Below are 23,176 nucleotides of genomic sequence, written 5' to 3' on the forward strand. Positions count from 1 at the left end.
ACACATGTGCCAGATTTATGATGTTTAGACCGAATATTGCTAATGTAGGTGAAGGTTAAGACTCTTAAGATTCTATATCCAATAATGAGATAAAATATTTGGCGTCACTTTTATTTTACACAGATCCTTGGTGAAGTATAAGCACCAAATGTTTCTTTGCTCAATTTTGTACTTTAACCCAGTACAACTAAAAAGATATGAGATGTATATAATATCATTTTATATTTTGTTTTACTAAATTGGAGTCAGGGAAGTGTTGATATTCTTCAAATTCAGTAACAAGTGCAATATTTGTCTCTAAATAGTGAAATAGAATTATAAAAGCACAAAAATAAAACAAATCCCAATGTCTATACTTTGTTCATAATCTTTATTAAATTGGGATATTTTATTATTTTTAATATAGTTTTGATTCAACACTGAGCGTCTGTATGTAACGTCACTTCCGCCTCGTCACTGTGCTGCCATCTGGCCCGCCTTCCCCACAAGAAAGACTCAAATACGGGCAGGCGGCCGCTAGTTGACTGACGAGAGACGAGCTTTGTCGTGCCGGGGAGACTTCACCTGGTTAGCGTACTTATTAAGCCTCAGCCCGGGGATTCAGATAATCCGATATACGGCTTCGTAGCAACGGGGAAGCGAGGGGTCACCGGAGAGACGGCCTAACCGCCTCTTGTTTGAGGGGGGGGGAGGAGAATAAACTAAGCTAGCATCGCCGGCTAACCCTTTGTCGCCCGAACTCTGCGCATACGTAGTTTCGCGAGCTAACCGCAATAGCTTCCGAGAAGAAAGGCCGTCGAGTTGACCCCGGCATCAACCACCAAACGGGGAGCGGAATCATCCTGGCATATAACGGTTGCCCCTTGACTGCCTGGATCGGAAAACATTCAAAGGAGAGAAGATGGCCCTGAAGAGGATCCACAAGGTAGAGACAACGCGTTCTGAACGGGGTTAGCGCTCCGCGCTAGCCTCCCTACATCGCTGTTACCGACTGTGTCTCCGGTGGAAACGCGTGTTGAGTTCTGGTCTAATAATACTAATGTGGTGTGTCTTCTTTAGGGTTGTTAGTTGAGGGTAGTTTTGTTCAGTCACAATGTTACGACGATCGGCTCTCGGCATTCAGCTGAGCTAGCTAACGTGAGCAGTTTCGATTACGTTACATGTTCCGTGTGTTGATCGGAGTGCGATGACTGGCTGCCGTGGAAGGAGAAAAGGCCGCACCGATTGCCCAACACTTTCAAGCGTTCGGTTACGCAAACCACCCGCGATAGTTGAACGATCTCTGGCTGTTTGTACCGATCCTTCACCGGCGCCTCGGCGTTGTCTTTCTTAAGATTCACTCGTTAAAACGCGTCAGTGACTCGGGGCCCCCGGCTCACGATACACCTTCCCGGGGTGTGCGGTTGTGTTGGTTCGGTGCCATCAGACATGGCGATGTGTGGCGTGGTGGTTTTTAATGGGGTCAGACGTGGAGCATCAGCCCCCCCGGGGGGGCTGGAGGTGGGTGTCTCCCCGGCTGTTTACCGGGGCTCCTCTTTCAAGGAAACTCATCAACTCCCTTGTGAAATTGTGCCCCGTCAAAAGGCCACCTAAATTTAACCTTTTTAGAGGCTGTTACATGTGCTCAAGTGTCCTCTTGTGAATGATAACAAGAGCCCCCCCCCCCCCCCCCCCCCCCCCTCAGCTGCTAGAAAGAGATAAAAACATTCATAGTGGGGCTGGATGAATTATTTTGGTTGTGAAGATGAACCGACGTATTGAGTATTGTGGTAAACTTGAGCTTTTCCTTTCAGGAGCTGAACGACCTGGCCCGTGACCCCCCAGCACAGTGCTCAGCCGGCCCGGTGGGCGATGACAGTAAGTTTCTCAGGGCCGCTCCAAAGTTCTGTGGTTTTCATTCTTTCTAGAAAATAGTGGAAAGTAGCTGTTATGATTGACCACATGTATGTGTTGCGATGTTCTTTAAAGCGAAATGACGTCACTCATGAGCTGCAAAGGCAGATTTGGAGACTGGATTCTGTACTTGTACCTTTTCCTCTTCCCTTACATTTACTTTCTGTTCTCCACAGTGTTTCACTGGCAAGCCACGATCATGGGACCTGTAAGTAGATCCTTTATGACAACAGCGTTAAACTTTAAAGCAGCGTTATGTTCCTTGTTGCACTAAACTGTTTGAGGTAAAGGTTGAAATTTGACTTGATAATGAGAAGCGTTGGAGCGGCGTTTAAAAGAAGAAAAAAAAAAGTTCCTATATTGAAATATGGGAATGTCATTCCTTCTTTCAGAGTGACAGTCCATATCAGGGAGGCGTCTTCTTCTTGACGATTCATTTTCCAACAGACTACCCCTTCAAGCCACCCAAGGTAAGCCCGCTCACACCTGAACAGCGGCTTCTTTGTATGTATCTTTGATACATTTGAAAATGATCCTTTTCTTTATCGCTTGTGCAACGTCTAGTTTACAACGCCTCAATTATTTATTTGTTAACTGTTTACTTTTAGGAACTGGCTTCGGAAATCGTATCGATTGTTTAAAAACAAACTGTTGCTAAAAGGTTCAGAGGAAAAAACCCGGAAACATTTCTTCTGTGAAGCCAAGCCCATGAACTGTGCGTCATGAGCTCATTTTGATTGTTTACAACCCTCATCAAGTTGAACCAGTCTTTCCAGAAGCTGATAAGGACGCAAGCGTCAAATAGTTCTGCCTCCTGTCGGGAATTTGAATTGCATAACATCAACCTGACGTGTGCCCCATGATACCGGTCCTCACTGGTTTCTATGTTATTTCCTCCCAGGTTGCATTCACCACAAGAATCTACCACCCAAACATCAACAGTAACGGCAGCATCTGTCTGGATATCCTCAGGTCACAGTGGTCTCCTGCGCTTACTATTTCTAAAGGTACAACAAGAGCACTATGGGCTCAATGTCCATCTTCCCAACTGTTGTGAGGCATCAGTGCTTGATGCCCACAAACCCGCCCCATACTTGTGACATGTGTCATTTTAGAAAGACGTGTTGTATTTGCATTAATGTAAATAGCAGACCCTTGAAAATGTAAACTTGCAAATAGGGTCTCCTCTACTGAATGCTTCTTTGTGACATTACATGCTTCAGTTATCCAGGTTCCTGTGTTGAGAGGATTTTGTTTTTAATTTCCTCCTTTTGACGTATGTATCTCTTTTTTTTCTCCCTCAGTTCTTCTCTCCATCTGCTCACTCCTGTGTGACCCGAACCCCGACGACCCACTAGTGCCAGAGATCGCTCAGATCTACAAGACAGACACTTCGAAGTGAGCCTCTATATTCTCTACACATGCGTCTTGAACCTTTCACTAAAGATGAGACGGCGAAATGGGCCGTCAGGCGCTCGGAGGCCGGTTCGTTGGGTTCGCCGGGCTAAAACGAGCGAGGTTCATCTGCACCGCCGATATGAAATAACAGAAGCCCCTTTGAGCATGACGGCGCCACAGATGGCGGCCTCCCGTGAATCAGCGCTTCCCTAAATGAAGGCTGAGCCTCGGGCGTTCCTCATGAACCGGCCTCCGACTTGTGTGATGATGATCGTTAGCAATGAGCGTGACCTTCGGCCCGGCTAGTCCAATGAGTGTGTAACGTAGTTTCACTCTGTCAGGTACAATAAACTAGCTCAGGAGTGGACCACGAAGTATGCCTTGCTTTAGGGTAAGACGGAGCATCTTGGCTGGTGGTCTGCGTTTGGTCTGTTGTCTCACTGACGTAACGCATTCTCTTGAGTTCAGCTTTTTTACGTGCGCTTTGATGCCCTGTGGATGAAGCTTGTTGCTGTAAATACACACATTAGCAGAATATTTCCACCAACCCATTACAATAAATGAACCGTAACCTAGTAGCAGGTTACTGACGTCCAGATGTGTAAATCCAAAAGTCTTCTGTTGCAGGAGAGTAAAAGCAAATCACTTCTCACGGATGTGGCATTGATTAAAGGCTTTTAATTCCCCATTAATCTTTGCAAGCCATTTTCTACTGAAACGTAGACACCAGCGGCGTCCTCAAAGAAAGCAAGGAGGACATATTTTATTCATTATCTTCACATAGCTTCACAGAACCAGACATTGTAAGAGAACCTGAATCTGGATAAGATGGTGAAACAATAAATATAAAGACTTTAAATATAAGGTCCTATTCTCAGGTGGATCTTGGTTATGATTGAAATCTTTCAGCGTGTCTACAAAGTAAAAGTGTTGCAGTCTTTATAAATGGACCTGGAGTCACTGAGGGGGGGGGGGGGGGGGGGGGGGGGGTGCATTTACTCAAATGTTTGAATCTGGAGCTTCGGGGCGCAAATGATATTGTCATATTTTTAATCTTCAGATTATTCACTCTGTCAGGTGGAATAAATGCACATCACATATAATATTCGATTTAGAATCAAACAACATTTGACAAGCTGCAAAAAAAACATGTTTGGCCTTTTTGCTTAAAGAAACTTTACTAACACTTTCCACTCAACACAAATAGTGTTGATTTCATGAGCAGGTCTGATGCCGGTTTGTTGTCCTCATACTGAAACAAAGCATTATGGGTTTTGGTTTCTTACTCTTGAAGTGTTTGTATATCTGAGATTGAGCTTTCAATCGTTGTGTTATATCACAGGTGATATAATGAACTATTGGGAAGCAGAACCTTCTGTGCATGGAAGCATATTCACTAACCCGAGCATGAGAAAATCATTTACCTTCATTAGGGAAGTGTTTCACATTGAGAAGTGTGGTTTGTACGGTTTATTTTTATTAAGTACTGACACAAAGCAATGTTCCTACGTGCATGTGCTTTAACAAGGTAATGAGGCAAACGGTGGTTATGCAGAACTTGAAAGCGCTTTTGCGGTTCCGTGTGTAACTTTGTTTTCTTTCCCCCCCGTAGATACACCAAAATGGCAAAAGACTGGACACACAAATACGCAATGTGATCATCATCATTTGGAAAGCTGCAGGAAAATGTTGTTGCTGGTTCAAACAAAACAAAAACAAAAAACCCTACGGGATTATTTCACTATTTTTCACTCATTTTTTCTCTATTTTGGGGGGGTGTTAATCAGAGCGTTTTACCCTCTTTCCACCTGTGCGCTTATAAGAAGATAGTGTTTTCACTCTAGGACACGTGCCAGTTTTCCGTGAAGTTTGGGCTCCCATTTTTTTCCTACGGAGTTTAAATAATCACCGTGGTTCTTGCCGCTCTGCTTGAGCACCAGTAGGAGTTGGTGGTGACGACGCCATCTGCTCTGCACACACGTAGTAGAATCCAGCTGCTCCACTGGCTGCATCCCGTGCGATTTGATAATTAATCGAAGCCGGATTTCTCAAAGCACTTACAGAGAAACCCGTCTTTTGCCATAAAACCTGTAAACTCAGAGTTTTAAAGTTTAAATTTGGTGAAATAGTATTTTTGGTCATTTGAAAGTGGTAAAATCTGGTCTGAGATTTGACTAACTGGTTGGTGGCTCCTGACGGCTTCTGATCTTTTAGTATAAGAATCTATTACCACAGTAAAGAAGTGTATCTTATTCCACTATCAAAGTGTGTGTGCGCGTGTGTGTGTGTACAGAGAAGCACAGCAGTATATATCAATGTTAAGGAAACAATATAAGATCTTCAATGTTGTATTTTATGCATGTTAATAAAGGTAGGCTATATATCTGATGTTTCTGCAAATTAAGGCGATTGTAAGGCTGAACAGTTGGAAGAATGTGCATCCCCTCAAAAGCATTCTATTTCTTTTTCTTTATTTAGAAGCCAGTAGATGAGCTATTAGATTTATGCCCAATCAAACACTGTCTTCTTGTAGCCCTAAAATATTGATGCAAAGCAAATGGTTGATAATCAACTTGTGGCTCTGTTTCTTTTTAGTTTTCCCTTCAATAAAGTTACTTGACATCATACAACAAATCAGGTCTTGTTGTTTTGTTTGAATACTAGAGTTTAACGACTGATGCTTATCTCACAATTTGTCAAGATTATAACGTCTATATCCATGATTCATCCTTTTGATAAACCTTTTATGGCTGTAAAATAAAGATTTAACTGCTGTCTTAAATCATTCAATGTTTCAGCATTTTAATTTTTTGTACTTTCCAACTCCAAGAGGCGGTTTCAATATTTGTCCTCAAGCTGTTATTTTTTTTTAGCAAAACTGCTGTCCTACTTTGCTTATAAAGGTATGTCCATACCTATCAAGCACATGAGAACTTCAATCTTTAATAAATATAATTAAATGTAATAGGGTAACACAAACTTGTTTTTAAAAAGATTACAAGAATACAATTGTTTTTTTTTTTAAATTAGGATTTTGATCCCATAAACGCAGAAAATAATCGGTTGAACATTTTATATCGAACCAAAAGTTTTTTAACTTTTCGCGCGCAACCTCTGATCACGTGACCGTCACGAGGGTCACATGACAAACCAGGAAAAGCCAGTTCAGAAACTACACAAAACCCAGATGGAAGGGTACTCCCGTGAATTACCATGTCCAAAAACCAGCCAAGAACTTTGATTCTCCTTGAAAATGGAGTTTTGTTGTGTTTGTTCTTTGCAGTTTTACCGGCATTTTGCTCCGTAACTGTGAACCTGAACGGTAAATGGAATCTTTCAAACTCCGACGGTTCAGTGTTTCTGGGTGCAGGAGTTCCCGGATGTGTTCATTCTGCTCTTCACCAAGCGGGATTCATCAAGGTAGAGTAAACGACGTACTGGATGTGAGGATCAATACCTACACCCTTTTGTGAGTTCCCTTCATTCTGTTACATTCCGTTGCGCGAGTCTTTACCATCGCCTCCGTGAGGTGACGCTAGCTGCTGGAGGTGGGCGTGGCCTTTCAGGACCCGCGCCGCTTAACCAGGAAATAAACATTTCTATCCCTTTGACTCTTTTTTTTCCCCCCCACATTGTTTTTTTTTTTTTACAGTTTCTTTAGCTAAACCATAAACGGAACCATTTGCGCTGTGTGTGCACATGGCTGCGAAGCTCTGGTCTTCAGGCCAAAGACACGTAGCGAAGACGAGAGTAAAACACAAAGAGTAGGACGTGTTGGTGCCTGTTCAAAACTTCAAAGACCGGAATATACAGACATTTTTTTTTTTTTGGTAAAACATTTTATTGAGGTAGATGAAATGTTTTGCGACTTTTAAACTGTAGAATTTTATTTTGAGAATAAAATGTACAAACTATTAAACAAAATACGCTATCGATTTCAACATCTTATTTGGCATATACATAATCTCACATGTTTCAGCAGTAGTCTGTAATAACTCGTAAACTGAGATCAATTAAATAATGAATCAAAATAAATAATAATTAAATTAAGTAAATAATTTCCTACTTTTCTTCCAGGACCCGTATTACAGGTTCAACGATGTGTCTTACCGGTGGATTGCCTTTGATAATTGGACCTACACAACCACATTTAGCGCCTCCGCCCAGCTGAGGTTGGTGTTGTCGTTTAAAGCTCCTTCTGTGTCCTGTACCTGACTCACCTGTGTGTGTGTGTGTGTGTGTCTCTCAGAGCCAATCAGAGGGTGCTGCTGGTCTTTGACGGCGTTGACACTGTGGCATCTATTTGGCTCAATGGAATCGTTGTCGGGAAGACAGACAACATGTTTCGGATATACGTAAGTTACCTGAAAAATAAGCAGTTTTTTTTGCACACTTTTTTTTTGTTGTACCTCCATCATTTGTTTACTTTCTGTCTTCTGCTCTTGCTGAGTAGGACTTTGCGGTCAGAGACTTGCTGAAGGACGGGGACAATGTGCTGAAAGTGAGCCTGTTGTCTCCAGTTCTTTATGCGTCTGAGCGGAGGAACGCTCATTCTGCCTACAGGGTTCCCCCCGAATGTCCTCCAGATGTCCAGAAGGGGGAATGTCACGTCAATTTTATCAGAAAGGTAAAAAAAACGTCCTCCTCCGCTTTACCTCTCACCTGAAATCAGAAACATTTTATCCAAGATATCTTTCAAACCGTGTTGTTTTAAGATTTTGAGACTATGTAATTCAGATTAAAAGTCTTTTTCTTGCCACTCTAATTTTCATCGTGCACACAAAACTGACATATACATTTTGAATTGTCTGAATGTAATTGTTTAAAGTTTAAATTGGATCATATTATCGTTAACACCAATATTGACCAGTAATCTAAAGCTGTAAACTTGAACGTCCCCGTGAAGGAGCAGAGCTCGTTCAGTTGGGATTGGGGCCCTTCGTTTCCCACCATGGGCCTGTGGAAGGGCGTTCGACTGGAGGCCTTCGATGTCCTGCGGCTCGTCCGGGTTTCCTCTGTCCCTCTACACAGTACGTCTGCTCATGGATGTACATGTGGAATAATAGAAGCACCAGTATGATGCAACTCAACTCAACAGCTCCACCACCTGCAGCCTATAAATCCTTCATGAATATCAATCAAGACAGCTTCCTTTTTAATTTTCACAATAAATCTAAAGTTATTTCCGTTTCTTTACAGTCCTTAAATGTGTGTGTGTGTGTGTGTGTGTGTAGATAACCTGTCTCAGTGGAGAGTCCAGGTGGAGCTTCTCGTCGATGCCGTTCAGACGACCAGCGGGCGGATCGCTCTCTCCCTGCCGGAGCTGGACTCTGAGCAGGTCCTCCAGACCCAGTTCCTCCCCGGAAAGACCCGGAACGTCTTCACCCTGAACGTCAACGCGGTACTGTGAGGAATGTTGGGCTGCTCTTTGGTGACTTCTAAACGTCTGAAAACAAAGGTTCTTCTTCCTCCTCCCAGAGCAGCCCCGTGAAGCTGTGGTGGCCCAACGGACACGGGGGGCGGCGCTCCTACCGCCTGCAGGTCAGAGGCTTCCAGGGGCGCGCTTTGATCCTGGAGGCGGAGTCCAAGGTCAGAGTTCAACTCGCGGCCTCCTCCGGGGTTGTTTAGTGTTCGTTATTCAGCACAAACTACCACAGGCACCTCGTTGGGGATGAGTTTCTTCCTAAATTGACAGAAGTGAGTGCGTTTCTCCGTCCTCGATCAAACTCTCTCCCGCAGGTGTATTTTCGCTCGGTGGAACTGGTCCAGGAGCCGGTCCCCGGCTCGCCAGGGCTGAGCTTTTATTTCCGGATCAACGGGAAACCAATTTTCCTCAAAGGGTCGAACTGGATCCCGGCCCACGGCTTCCAGGACCGAGTGGATCCCGCTGTGTGAGGTTTTTCTCTTCATTTTTTGTTTGTTCTCTGGCTTTGAACCAGAGGACAGTGGGAGTACTGGGAATGTGGTGATTAACCGATTTGGTTCTGTCCAGCTTGAGGAACTTGCTGCGTTCGGCCAAGGAGGCGAACATGAACGCCCTGAGGGTCTGGGGGGGAGGAGTCTATGAACAGGATCTGTTCTACAGCCTCTGCGATGAGATGGGAATCATGGTAACATCCCTCAGGGAGGGGAACGTCGCTTCGTGTACCGCTGCCTACGAGACGCAAAGTGTTGAGACGTGTGTGTTTCAGGTGTGGCAGGACTTCATGTTCGCCTGCGCCATGTATCCCACGGAGGAGGACTTCATACAGAGCGTCAGAGAAGAGGTCGTCCAACAGGTCACTGCTCGATTTACACATTTTTCGTACCTTCAGATTTTATACAGCCTCATGGAAAGACACAAAAACACAAATTATACCTGGCAAATCAACCAAAACACAATTGAAATTGCTATAAAATTGTTGGATTATTGGAAGCATTCTAAAAGCTTTTGTCGCATCCAGACAATACATTTCCTGTTTTTTTTTATTTCTGCAGGTTCAGCGCCTGAAGTCTCATCCCAGCATCATCACCTGGAGCGGGAACAACGAGAACGAAGCCGCTCTGTCGACGAACTGGTTCAACATCCCCGCCTCTCAGAGGCCCAGGTACCTGAAGGACTACGTCACGCTGTACGTGGACACCATCAGGGCGCTCGTCCAGGAGGTGACACCTTCTCCTCCTCCGCATCCCCTCCAGGATTTATGTTTGTGGAAGACGCTTCATCTCTCATCCCCCCCCTCCCTCTCAGGAGGATCAGAGCCGCCCGTTCCTCGTCTCCAGCCCGACCAACGGCGCCGGGTCGGAGCAGCAGGGCTGGGTGGCGGCGGACCCCTACGACCCCCACTACGGGGACACGCACTTCTACAGCTACGCCCTGGACTGCTGGGACTGGAGGACGTTCCCTCGAACGCGCTTTGCCTCCGAGTACGGCTTCCAGTCGTGGCCGTCCTTCTCCGCTCTGAAGCCGGTGACCGAATGAACCCTTAAACCTTCCGTTTGTTTGAACGGTGCCTTTAAATCTGCAATCTTTAAATCTATCTCAATGATCTCGACATCTTTTAAAATGATTTTTCTTAATGTTTGGAAGGCATTTAGGGCCAAAGAAGGATGACAAATGGTAAAATGTCTCAGGGAACATTGTTTTATAAATAATACTATAATAAAAGTATTGTTTTCTTAATTCCATTTATTTAGGGGCAAGGCTACATTTGCTAGTGCTCATAATGATTATTTTAAAGAAGGAAAACACTGCATAATAAAAGAGTTTTTCAAGATATTGAATATAATACGACCAGATGACACATTGAATGAAAATGAGAAATTGTAAAATGATTACAAAAGTAGGATTTTCTCAATAAGACGTCGGATTACGGTGTTTTGTTCCGTGATGTTTCAGGTTTCCACGAAGGACGACTGGAGCTACGACAGTAATTTCTCTTCCCACCGCCAGCACCACGAGGACGGGAACCAGCAGATGTTACGGCAGGCCGCTCTGCACTTCCACCTGCCCAACTCCACGGACCCCGTCAAGGCCTTCACGGACACTCTGTACATCACTCAGGTGCGTAAGGCGCAACCCCTCCGTTTTTAAAACGCGTGGTCCGTAGCGGTGGCTCACCTGGAAGGAGCTTTGATAACCGCTGTCCTCCCGTCTGGAGATGTGCGAATTAAACCGCGCCGTGTTTCCGATCCACTTTATTTTTAGTATAGCACAGTTTAAACAAACAGCAAGTGCTTTACAGAGATAAGGCGCTGCTTCAAGGCGCTGCTTTTAAGGCGCTGCTTCAAGGCGCTGCTTCAAGGCGCTGCTTCAAGGCGCTGCTTCAAGGCGCTGCTTCAAGGCGCTGCTTCAAGGCGCTGCTTTAAGGCGCTGCAGGTGGTCATTCCACAATTTGGGCGCTACTCTTGTGTGCCGCCCTGGTCCTGGGCCCGATCAGCCGCAGCTGATCCCCAGACCTCAGTGACCTTGACGAGGTGCCGGTGTGCAAGAGCTCAGAAATGTACTGAGGCCCATTTAATGACTTTAAAACAAACATTAAAATCTTAAAATGTATTCTAAAATATAGCGGGAGCCTGTGGAGCGAGGCCAGAATGGGAGGAACGTGCTCAACATGAATCACTTGCTCAAAGAAATTGAAAGATAAAACAGGGTTTAAATTTAGCTAAAAGCCTCAATTGATAAAAACAGGATTTTACCACAATGTTTATCTGCCTGTGAAGCTTAAAGTCACTTTTGTGGCAATTTTGTCAACGGGTCGGTGACGAATGAGGCGCCCTGAAAACGGAGTGTCAGGTGATCCCGTGTGGTGTGCAGGTCACGCAGGCTCAGTGCGTGAAGGCCCAGACCGAGTTCTACCGGCGGAGTCGGAGCGAGATCGTCGAGGGCAAAGGTCGCACCATGGGCGCTCTCTACTGGCAGCTGAACGACGTCTGGCCGGCGCCCTCCTGGTCCTCCATCGGTGAGCGAGCGCCGACTCGGCAACTTCCGAGCGACGCCGTACCGACGGCCGGTGATGACCGTCTCCTTTTGTGCGTCCAGAGTTTGGGGGGAAGTGGAAAATGCTGCATTATTTCGCCCAGAACTTCTTCGCCGCCGTCCTGCCGGTGGGCTTCGAGGACGGCGACGCGCTGCTGGTCTACGCCGTGTCGGACCTGAGACACGAGGTGACGCTCGGCGCCGTGGTACGTCGTCCGCCGCCGTCCGCTTTGTCTTTTTCTCATTTCCTCCCTCAGGTTCATTTAAAACTCTGAATTAATTAAGACGATTTACTTTAATGACAACGTGTCGTAGGACGAGTCCGTATCTTTGCATTTGAGAAGCAAATTATCAACAGTTTTACATTTTAATCCATTGACATTCATCGCCTGGACTTCATCAAATTAAATAAATAAATAACAACAAATAAAATATGCAACTTTGAAAACTTTAATTGTTCCCGAGCGTGTTTGAATCTTTTGTGATAAAACATTAATTCATTTTGCAAAAGCCTCCCGGCTGACCTCTGACCTCTAAACCCGGTGCTCAGGTGTCCGTGTACTCCTGGTCCCGCCCGGAGCCGGCGTGCACGCTCAGGTCGGACCCGGTCCCGGTCCCCGGAGGCAGCGCCGTGAGCGTTTTTAAGCGGCCGGTCGCCGCCCTGCTGGCGGCGTGCGGCGGCTGCACCCGCCTCACCTGCCTGCTCACCTTCCACCTGGAGGACGGCGGCGGCGGCCAGCGGGGTCCCGCCAACCACCACTTCCTGTGCAAACCCAAAGACGCCCGCGGCCTCCTGAGACCCAACATCACGGTGAGCCCGCTTTCTCCATCCTTCTACCTCTACAACATGTGAGGGGGGGGGGCACATGGGGATGCTGCAGATCTGCCTTTGCTAATAAGACAGGAAGCATTAAGGCACTCTTCTCCCCCCCTCTGACCCCCCCCCCCCCCTTTGCAGGTCACGGTGCGGGAGCTGGACGTGGGCTACGTCTTCAGCGTGGCCCTCCGCTCGGACGCCGTGGCCGCGTTCGTGTGGCTGGACGCGGGCGGCGTCCCCGGCCGCTTCGGCTCCAACGGCTTCCTGATGGTTTCCGGGTACCGGGCGGTCGTGTTCTACGCCGGGCGCCACACCGCCGCCGCGGAGCTCTCCGGGTCGCTGGTCGTCACGTCTTTGAGGGACGTGTACTGACCTGGGAGCAGAGGTACCGGGACAGATTGGGTTTTGTCCCGTCCCCCCCCCCATGAGGGGCAGAAACCAGCTGTTCGACCTGAAGGTTTCCAGACAAAGGGAACTATTGAAGGTGGGTTGAGCGGCTCCAGACAACAGGGCGACTCACTGTGTTCAGACTTTTACACGAAGCCTTCGTTCACTCAAAAGAAACCTCCCAAGGAACGAAATGCGACGTCGATGGAGGTAAACAAGCAAATACAAACCACACACGTCTTTGATCATTCAGCCGCTGAAGCTCTTTCATGGAAAATGTTCTATTTCCTCCACCGATCCGTAGTTTCTTTGTAATAATCTGAACACTACAGATCCTGTTGTTGTCACTGATGTGTTCATTAGATCCAGTAAAAGAGCTTTGATATCAACTCTCTTGCTTCTTCATTGGGAACTAATTCTGATGCCGATAATCCGGTTGTTTTTATAAACACGCAGTGACCACCAGCTGCCACCAGGGGGCGACACGGCGCTCCAAACACGCACACCTTCCATTGTTTACCATTTAGTTTCTTCTTTTCCCTTCCAGATGTTTCATAATTGATCAACAGCTGTAAAGTGAGTTAAAGGCATTGCACGACTTGCCCACTTGTATCCTTTACGCGCGCGTGTGTGCGCGTAAAGGATACAAGTGTGCAAGTCGTGCAATGCACACACCGGTAGACAAGTAATCCGGAGTGGGGGGTCTGTGCGTGTGTCTCCGTGTGTGCGCGCGTGCACGTTGCATACCAAGTGAGAAAGTCTTTGACAAAAGGCCGCATTGAGACACCGGCTGCATGCGGTCGGTCACCTCCATGTTTTTCCTCCATGGCTCCGCAGATTGATCTTTGAACCCGACGTGTTTCCGATAGCGCGGATCGATCCGCCTTTAAAAAGAACTCCCAAAGAGAGAGAGAGAGAGAGAGAGAGAGAGAGGACCGCGACGAGCACCAAGTGCGCTGCGACCGGAGCGAGAAGCCGCACAGATTTATTGATTGGTTTAGTTTTTCAGTGAAATGCGTTCCACAGGCAGCGCGTTGATTTAGTGAAGAAACGCCAGCTGTTATGTCTCCGTTAACGCGTTTACTCACGTGCCTCCTGGTTCTTATCCCCGAGGCTCAGAGTAGAACCGCGGCCGGTCCGGACGGACACGTTTTTCTAGAGAATATTCTGCGCTTCTACGGACAGAATAATTCAATCTCATTGGATAATCTGGATAATTTGCTGCTGGTAATCTCAGACGGAATATCTGCAGCATCCACGCAGGAAAACCCACTGGCAGACTTGGAAGTGAGCTCCTTCATTATTTATTTCACTTATTGTTGTTATTATTAAAGTAATTATTGATAATTTACACAACACACTGAATGGAATTTAAAAAATAATTTATCTTTACAGCATAAAATCAAATTAATTCAGAATGTATTACATGATTATACAGTGTTTTCTTTTTATAGTGACTTATTTTCAATATTGTTTTTGTGTTGGTTGTTTGATGTTCTATCTTTTGAATTGTGAATCTTGAATTGTGATTTATTATTATTATTATTATTATTTATTTTATTGTTGCCTGTAGCTTTTTGTTTTATTACTCCTATTTAATAATGAAATCATTTAAAATGTTTTTAATGATACAATATAATAACAAACCATGTGAATAATGATTATATTACTGTTTTATGTGCTCTTCTACTTCAGTTATTATTATGAATTATTTAATCAGATCATTAATGAATTCTAAAAACCCAGCTTTCAACACAAAAAGATTAAAACTTTATACATTCAAAAGAAGAAAAGCATTCAAATCCAAACGGGAAGAGTTTTAGTGACAAAACGGATCCTTAAAACCACTTAAACGGCTGCTTGATGGCGTCTCTCTGCCCCCCAGTGTCCCTCGGCCCAGCAGATCTTGTCCCACTTCGGGCTCTGTAATGTCAGTGAGCTGACTGCGGGACATCTGGGGACAATCTGCCCCGCTCTGTTGACCCAGGTGCTGCTGCCCTCCTGCCCCTACACCGAGCCCGACGCCGTGCAGCCCCTCGACTACACGGGTCAGTTCTGCTTCTCTGCTTTCTAATCGGGACTCTTACTTCCACAGATTACTTTTAAGAAAAGTCAAACACCTGAAGCTGAATGCTTCCGGACCTTAACTCTTCTCTTTTGTAGTCGGGTCCATTTCCGTTGATTTAAGGGCCCTCTCGGTCCCCCCGGGGGCTTCACAGTGAGAACTACAGTCGTTTTAAACACAAACCTCCTTGAGTAAAAAAAAAAAAAAAAGCTCCCAAATGAAAGAGGACGTGTCCTGGTCCGACCCGCAGAGCTTCTCAGAACCTCCTCGGTGCCGTTGACACGGTTACAGCCACCCGGGGCTGTTGTTGCACCGCGCACGCTGTTTCTTCACCGGCTTGACAAACAAACAAGGGTCCCTTACTCGGCAAATACGTCGTTTTTTAGTCGGTTGGGTAACTGTGCAATGCACGCTGGGAATGTAGGTTACCATCACGACGGCTTTAGAAGAAGCCTCCTGGGCCCAAATAATGAAAAAGAAGAAACATTTCAAATCGCTCCACGTGGTTGCAGCAGGACTTTCTACATGTTTCTTAACACCAGGAGCAAAGTGGTTCTCTTCTAATCCCTGTGGACCAGGAGCTGGATTGAGGGATTTGTCCTTAATCCCCCTACAGTCATTCAAATCTACATTTGTTCTTATAAACTTTTTTCCGAGAAGTAAGACTTCCACGAAAGTGCCGTATAACCCGACTCCAGCAGCATCAATTACTGCTGATGCTGTTTTTTATTTATTTTTTAATATACATAACGAAGAGAACGACATTTGGTGGAAAAGTGGTATTTGAGTATATTTAAATAAGGGGGGAAGAAAGCCAGAATAACGGCTCACTAACGGCTCCTCCTTGGCCCCCCCCCTGCCAGTTTGGGGCTACGGGTTCCTGGCGGTGACCGTGATCAACCTGGCGTCCCTCCTCGGCCTCTTCCTCATCCCTTTCACCAAAAAGCCCTACTTCCCCAAAGTGCTGACCTACTTCATCGGCCTCGCCATCGGGACGCTGTTCTCCAACGCCGTGCTGCAGCTCATTCCAGAGGTGAGAGCCGCATGTTTTTTTTTGTTTTTTTTCAGAATAAAAGTCGTGTTTTGCTGAGGTTCTCCTGTGGATCCACAGGCTCTGGGGTTCGACCCCAAACACGACAACTACGTGGGGAATGCCGTTGGGATATTTGGAGGCTTTTACTTGTTGTTCTTCATGGAGAAGGTGCTGAAAATGGCGCTGCGGGTCGACGTTGAGGTAAGAAGTTTATCAAGTTCATCAGAAGCAAAGCACTCTTCTTTTATTGGGGAGTGATGTTATTTTGCCGTTTGCCTGCTAATGAGGGCAGTTAACTTTTATGGGAGTCGGATACATCGTTTCTTCCTGTTGTTTGCATTGATTATGCCGGCTAATGGACACAAAGGTCACCGATTTTGACCTTAAAAAAAAAGATTTCTCTCGGGCCATGACCTCAGTAATGCTTTAAAGTTTAAACTATCACAGAGCTCTTCAGTTAAAAACATCAGGAAACAGAAAGCGAAGGCAAATTAAAATGTTACATCGAAGCTTTAGAGTAAAATTGTTGGACATTTTGGGGAAAAATGCTACTTGTTTAATATGAAGCTGCTTAGCTTTGAATAACCTGTGAAAGTTCCACTATCTACATGTTTTGGTGTATTTGGGTCATGAAGTGTGTGATGTTCATCCTCCCATTAAACCTTCACCGCGTCCCTCGTGTCCCCAGCACGGCCACAGCCACTTCGCCCCCGCCGAGCCGCCTTCGGAGACCTCCTTCTCCAACGGAGACCTGGTGGAGACCAAGGACTCCATCGTGTTGACCAACGCCGTCGCCGCGGGGAAGAGCGGCGCCAACCCGGAGCCCCACGCCACGCCCTCTCAGGTACTTTTTTTTGTCTTCGGCCTCTTTGTGGCACACATGTCACCTCAACCCCCCCCCCCCACCTGCCCTCAAACCACCCTTCATCCAGGAAGGAGCCCGATAGATAAACGCTGATAGAAAACCGCCAGTTAACTTTTATAATTGTGGGGGTCAAAGAGTTCGTGATACCACGGAAGCACCTGAGCGGTTGTTAAATGTTGAAGCATCACATCGGACGTATAAACTTGATTTTATTGCTCCGGGGTTTAGGTTTTACTTATCGAGGCGATTAGCGCCGCTGTCAATGTTTAACGGGGGGGGGGTGGAATTCCTGCAGGAAAGAGATCAAAATACACAACAAACGGCCCCCAGGAGGCCTCCGCTCCTGCGTCTCCTGGTAAAGACTTGAGCACAAAGCCGCACTGTTTGGATAAAAGGGTCGTTCTGTCAACGCCGCCCGTCGTCAGCCGAGGCCCCAGAGGCGCCGCTCACGCCCCCCCTCCCCCCCCCCCGCCTGAGATAATCAGAGAGCTGTAGCTCGATTGATTAGTCCCTGACCCCCCCCCCCCCCCCCCCCCTGATCCAGGACGGCTCCGGCGTGATGTGCCACTGGCTGCGTGGAAAGCAGGTCGCCGACATCAGGACGGTGGCGTGGATGATCACGCTGAGCGACGCGCTGCACAACTTCATCGACGGGCTCGCCATCGGCGCCTCGTTCACCGTGTCGGTGCTGACGGGCTTCAGCACGTCCACCGCCATCGTGTGCGAGGAGTTCCCCCACGAGCTGGGTGAGTGAGGCCCCCCCCCCGGCCACTGGATCTGTAATGACCTCTACTGACATTCTGTCTTCTGCTTCTTCACTTTGACTCTGAACAAACTGGAAAGTAGGAACCACTGGAATGTCATCGTGCTTCTGGTGGTTTTGCTCGTCCCTGCATGAGGGAGACAATAATAGAAACACAACTGAACACCATGAATACATTTTACTGGTGTTTCTATTGTTCTGGTCATTTCTAAGTATAATTCTATGAAGAACATGCTTTGATTTTTATTTTTATTTTTGCTCATTGATCCTGTGTCAACAGAGTGACTATAGATAGAAATGTGGTCTCAAACTGTGGACATAAAGCTTTTATGTTTTACTTTTTTCTCTTTTCATTTAGCGACATTGAGCATGTTCAGGCTGTTTAGAGCTTCTTTCTACTCTAGTAGGTCATTTTGAGCCAAAGCCGAATCCGAGTCAAATCTTATTAAACATCTCACTGTTGTTCTGCGGTTTATTGCATTCTTTAACTCAAATCTGTAGCATGTTTGTTTGAAAGTTAAGTCCCAAACTATTTGAGTCAAACAGTTACACACCGCGGGGTACAAGCACTGCGTGTTTGTGTTTTGTCTGCAGGTGACTTTGTAATCCTGCTGAATTCCGGGATGAGCGTCCCTCAGGCCATTTTCTTCAACCTGCTGTCGGCGGCGTCCTGTTACGTCGGCCTCGTGTTCGGGATCCTGCTCGGGAGCAACTTTGCGCCCAATGCCATCTTTGCCATCGCGGGAGGAATGTTCCTGTACATCGCGCTGGCAGACATGGTGAGTTGGATCACTCTGCAGGAGGAAACTCTGCAGGAGGCCCAGACCGATGATCCTTTTGCTTTTTTATTTTTTTGCAAATCGTCCTTTTTGTATATTTGTTACTGGCATTAGATCACATGAAGAGGGCAAAACGAGCAACGTGAATCCGTCTCAGTATCGTTTCAGTGAGGTAGCATATTGATCCCCATCTTTAAAGCTGCCAGATGAATGCTGATGTTACTCTCTGTATGTAAATAAGCACCGTTTGCTATCATGACAACTTTAGGAATTGGTGTTAATGTTTATGAGGTGTTATACTGCCCCCAAGTGGCCAAAGTATAGAAGAATATCCCAAATAAATGCTAAGAAGATTCTGAAAACAGCTGTGTACTGCAGTTCTTTGCAAAAATGTCTTAAACAGAAGTAAATGATATAAAGTCAACAAACCTTTATCCCGGTTTCAAAGGTTAAACATTTCTTTAAAATCTGGTCCCTTCCAGCAAGCATCGAGGGACTTTTATATTGTCACGTTGGTCGATTTGAATAACTTTTGCCAAAAATAAAAGTTTTCTTTTTGATGAGGCTAAAATGATCCTTTTTGAGTCGGAAAAAGTCCAGCGTGTAATTTGTTAAACCCACGTTGTGAGGCTGTGAGAACTTGAGCTCTTTTCTCAGGTTCCCAATGGGAACTAAACCAATCGGCACGTCTTGTTTGTGTGATGTCACTTCCCATTCTGTTGACATTGTATTCTTGATGTGTGATTGTTGCTGTCGTTCCGCTCAGTTTCCAGAGATGGAAAACATATTACGGGAACAAAAGCGGACCTCCACCAAGATCATCTTTTTCCTGATCCAGAACGCGGGGCTGCTCACCGGGTTCGCCATCATACTACTGATCACCATGTTTGCTGGGGACATCAACCTGGGCTAGAAGGGGAGGGGGGACAAGGGGGGGGGCGGACAAGAAAATGAAAACTGGAAAGAAGAAATATATTTTAAATGAGCTGCTTTTGTTTTGTTAGCTGGTTGGGAAAGTGAATGTTTTGTACAAACAAAACCAAAATATCTAAAGGAAAAATAATGCTTTTATATCTTTTGACTATCAAGTTAGTGGAAAATTTCCACCATGAAAAGGGAAAAGCCTTACAATCGTCTGCTTTATGAACTCTAATCAAGTGTTTTTCAGGAGACAATAAATTATTTTTTCAATCTTTTGTGTGAACTATCATTGGTGCTGTAGTGGGAACTATTTTGATCTGACAAGTGGTTTTGTCGTTTAGCAGTGTTTTAACTCAAAGTTTTGTAACCTCAATTGGTATTTACTGATATTTAATCATACATAGATAGTACCCGTTAGGATCATTACTTTTAACCATTTAAAAAAAAATAATAGCCTCGGAGTTTGATTTATATTATGCCATATTTAAGATAATTCCCTTTTAAAACAATGTCATTATACAGTCAATTTAACATTCTATAACTTATTTAAATATGTCGATATCCAACATCGATAGCAGCCAATAAAAATGAAGTAGGGTAAGCCGCGTTCATGTCCCATTGTAAAGCTCGTAATAACATTATGTAGTGAAATGATGAGCCTCACCGAGGGGAAATTGCTTCAACATATTTTAATACACATGTGGGATGGAAACGTAACATAATATAACCTAAAATGTTGGTCGAAAAAAAACATCCTATGGTAAAAGGCTGCCGTTTTATTAAAGTACTGTACATACTGATCTGACGGATTATTCATCCCATTCACAGATGTTCCGTGAACGCATCAAATTCCATTTGAGGAAGTAAGAGGCGAATTAAAATATACTTTATTGACTTCTGGAATCTTTGCTACCTTCAGCGCCTCCTGTAACACGTACGGGTTCAGCACAACGAGGACCCGCTCTCTCAAAGCATTCAAGAAAACACGGTAATTGTCTTTATTTACCGATTTTATTCCTCAAGAGCAAATCCAATCCGTGGTAGCTACGCGAAGCTAGCGCTGATGCTAGCCGCTGTTGGCTAACGTAATCAGGAATTAGCGAGTTGTCGTCTTCGAATGGGACATTATTAATTAATTATGAATATTGAATGTGTAGAGTGTTTTCATAACGACGTGACGGGGTTGTGTAATGGCTCACAAAGTGGGAATAGGTCCCGTGACCTAGCTGTTCGTTAAAAGCCGTTATACCGTTAACGGTAACTGGAGGTCATCGGCTCCGCTGTTTACCATCCGGTGTTCATTTATTTAAGCATTGCGACTGATATCTGCCTCGTTTTCGTACTTGTTAAATATGAATCTATTCCAATGCAAGCACAATATCATCCATTTGCCTTTTGTGGTCTACTTTCTATTGTGTTATTCAAACTGAGCGATAGCAATATAGAAGTATATAACGTTAAATTATACTTTACCACCTCTGATAAATACATCACATGTTTAATTTGAATTCAAGTAGTTGAATTGGCAACCTGAACTGCCTAAATTGTCGTTCATTTTTATCCCATAAAAATAGACTATTCTACTTGGCAAACCTTGTAAGGATCTAAAACACTGCACAAGAGTTCAAATATTTAAGGGCAAGCGTGATGCTGAAAACACACACAGAATGAGCACAGTTTAAGTTGAACGACGTGCTCGTCTGGAGTCGTTTGTCACCCGTTACTTTCTGGCCCGCAGAGCGCCGGGCTGAGTCATGGCCGCCGTTCAGATCCGGAGGTTCCGGGACGACGACGCCGAGGCGGTGAAGGAGATCTTCACGCTGGGGATGAGCGAGCACGTGCCCTCGTCCTTCCTGCACCTCCTGAAGCAGCCGCCCACCCAGATGCTGCTCATGTGCGTCTTCTGCGCTCTCATGACCAGCTCCAGGTCCTTCCTGCTGCCCGTCCTCGCCGTCACCCTCCTGCTGGCCGGCGCCCGGCAGCTCGTGGCCTACATCTTCAACAGCTACATCGACGCCTCCCTCCGGATGGACCTCAACGACATCGGCGGCGTCTACATGCGGGCGAGGGACAGCTGCTTCTGGGTGGCCGAGGTGGACGGCCGGGTGGTGGGCACGGCGGCCTGCCTCCCCAACCAGGACGCGCCCGCCTGCCTGGAGTTGAAGCGCATGTCCGTCCGCCGCAGCCACCGGGGCGCGGGCATCGCCACGGCCCTGTGCCGCACCGTGGCCGACTTCACGCGGGACCGGGGCTACGCGGCGGTCGTCCTGTTCACCTCCGTGGTGCAGACGGACGCCCAGCGGCTGTACGAGCGCCTGGGCTACGAGAAGACCCGAGAGTTCGTGGTTCCGGAGCTGGCCGCCAAGATCACAAACTTCACCCTGTTTGAATACAGGCTCGATCTGCAGAAAGGGGGGAAGAGCGAGTGAGAGACACGCAAAGGACGGTGCGAGACATTTCTGCTGTTCATTCGTCCGGTTTTCTGTGCTTATGCTTTTCCCAGCATGCATTGCGCTTAAGGCAAGCAGACACTTCACACGAGGGACCACACACACACACACACACACACTTGAAAGTGAGAAGGTCAGGTTTGGTTACTCTACTAACACAATAACTCCTTTGCAGTTAAGAGGAATATCTGCTATGGCTGAAGTCTGTTTGTGATGACTGAGCTGCTTCAAAGTGAAGCGTAAGTGTGTAAACGATTTCTTTTCTAAATTACACTTAAATGAATCTGAACTTGCTCTTATGATTTCGTAGCATTCTTTTATTTTGTATTTTCTAAATTCTCTAAATGAGCGGATCATGACGCGATGAATCCACATTAAACAGTTTTGTCAATGTCATCATACGGGATTCGATTTATTCAGTGATCTCTCATAATGTCATATTACCTCAAATTCAAATGTTTCCAATAACTTTTACTTTCTAAAGTAACGTTTGGGGGGAAAGGAGAGCAGAAGTATTTCATTTTTTAATCAAACCCTGTTGAGATTATGCAGCAAATGAGATGTTAATGAACACTGGTGAGCTGAAGGTCTGATTATTATCAGCCCCGTGCTGCTCTCCACTTTACAGTTCACTTGTATTCAGGTGTAAACGTTTGCCCTCTGACGTGGTCGATATGCGTGTGTTATTTCTTCTTCACCCTTTCATCTGCCAATGAGCTGTGATGCATCTCAGCGGTTTGTTCACAGCTGGAATGTGCTCAGGGAGCGATTTTCCTGTTGCTCGCTCCACATTCTTCATCTCCTCTCTCCTTTGTGTTGCTGGAGGCCTGTGATGGACCCTGGAACCTGTTCACCATCATCTATATTGTTATTATTATATTATATATAACGGGACAAACTGCTCTGAGCTTCATGGGAGCCAGAAGACGGACGAGGAACCTGAACCACGTTTTCATGGGCTGAATGCTACGCGTCTTTCTAGCTGATGTTTCTTTTTCGTTACAGAGCGACAAACCTGTGATTTAAACCACAGAACACACTGAATACAAAATAATAAAATACAGAACCGGGACAGAAATATGTTGGAAAATGTGCTAAAACCCCCACAGACCAAATGCTGTTGAATCCTTCTGCTTAATTTTGGTTTTATGTTTTAAGTTTTTATTTTGTGGAGATGCGCTCACCTGCTTCCTTCCTCCATCCTACTTTTTAATACGGTCTAATTTCACCAACATAAACGACAGAGGAAAAACCCACGTTTTGCCTTAGAGAAACTCTTTAATAAGCCCTTCTTCTGAACTGGTCCGGAGCCGCTGGTCCGGAGCCGCTGGTCCGGAGCCGCTGGTC

General features: G+C 45.9%; 4 protein-coding genes across 7 annotated transcripts; all 4 read left to right on the forward strand.

Moving 5' to 3' along the window:
* Positions 1–468: 468 nt before the first annotated feature.
* LOC119227470 (ubiquitin-conjugating enzyme E2 D2-like) lies at positions 469–5,819 on the forward strand. Of its 2 annotated transcripts, XM_037486267.2 has the most exons (8): positions 469–925; positions 1,794–1,857; positions 2,070–2,101; positions 2,286–2,363; positions 2,795–2,900; positions 3,198–3,291; positions 3,633–3,682; positions 4,904–5,819. In XM_037486267.2, exons 1-7 carry the CDS (start codon positions 902–904, stop codon positions 3,679–3,681), a joined length of 447 nt encoding a protein of 148 aa, XP_037342164.1. In that variant the 5' UTR covers positions 469–901; the 3' UTR covers position 3,682; positions 4,904–5,819. The 2 variants fall into 2 exon arrangements, with proteins under 2 accessions (XP_037342164.1, XP_037342165.1); XM_037486268.2 differs by lacking the exon at positions 3,633–3,682 and having other exon boundaries at positions 472–925.
* Positions 5,820–6,428: 609 nt separating this feature from the next.
* On the forward strand, positions 6,429–13,342 carry manba (mannosidase, beta A, lysosomal). Of its 3 annotated transcripts, XM_037486919.2 has the most exons (17): positions 6,429–6,711; positions 7,369–7,463; positions 7,541–7,646; positions 7,745–7,918; positions 8,198–8,321; positions 8,526–8,692; positions 8,770–8,880; positions 9,031–9,182; positions 9,284–9,401; positions 9,483–9,569; positions 9,769–9,936; positions 10,022–10,240; positions 10,670–10,834; positions 11,588–11,732; positions 11,813–11,955; positions 12,300–12,560; positions 12,708–13,342. In XM_037486919.2, the coding sequence occupies exons 1-17, from the start codon at positions 6,505–6,507 to the stop codon at positions 12,936–12,938; spliced, it is 2,673 nt and encodes an 890-aa protein (XP_037342816.2). In that variant the 5' UTR covers positions 6,429–6,504; the 3' UTR covers positions 12,939–13,342. The 3 variants fall into 3 exon arrangements, with proteins under 3 accessions (XP_037342816.2, XP_037342815.2, XP_037342817.2); XM_037486918.2 differs by having other exon boundaries at positions 9,284–9,569; XM_037486920.2 differs by having other exon boundaries at positions 6,622–6,760; positions 9,284–9,569.
* Positions 13,343–13,686: 344 nt separating this feature from the next.
* On the forward strand, positions 13,687–19,654 carry slc39a8 (solute carrier family 39 member 8). The gene is made up of 8 exons (XM_037486921.2): positions 13,687–14,240; positions 14,839–15,001; positions 15,882–16,051; positions 16,130–16,252; positions 16,740–16,895; positions 17,461–17,662; positions 18,274–18,458; positions 19,225–19,654. The coding sequence occupies exons 1-8, from the start codon at positions 14,016–14,018 to the stop codon at positions 19,369–19,371; spliced, it is 1,371 nt and encodes a 456-aa protein (XP_037342818.2). The 5' UTR covers positions 13,687–14,015; the 3' UTR covers positions 19,372–19,654.
* Positions 19,655–20,124: 470 nt separating this feature from the next.
* Positions 20,125–22,228, forward strand: LOC119227272 (probable N-acetyltransferase camello). Its single transcript, XM_037485912.2, has 2 exons — positions 20,125–20,367; positions 21,118–22,228. The coding sequence occupies exon 2, from the start codon at positions 21,134–21,136 to the stop codon at positions 21,806–21,808; it is 675 nt and encodes a 224-aa protein (XP_037341809.2). The 5' UTR covers positions 20,125–20,367; positions 21,118–21,133; the 3' UTR covers positions 21,809–22,228.
* Positions 22,229–23,176: the final 948 nt, after the last annotated feature.

This window comes from Pungitius pungitius, chromosome 14 (assembly GCF_949316345.1).
Source record: "Pungitius pungitius chromosome 14, fPunPun2.1, whole genome shotgun sequence".
Taxonomy (NCBI): domain Eukaryota; kingdom Metazoa; phylum Chordata; class Actinopteri; order Perciformes; family Gasterosteidae; genus Pungitius; species Pungitius pungitius.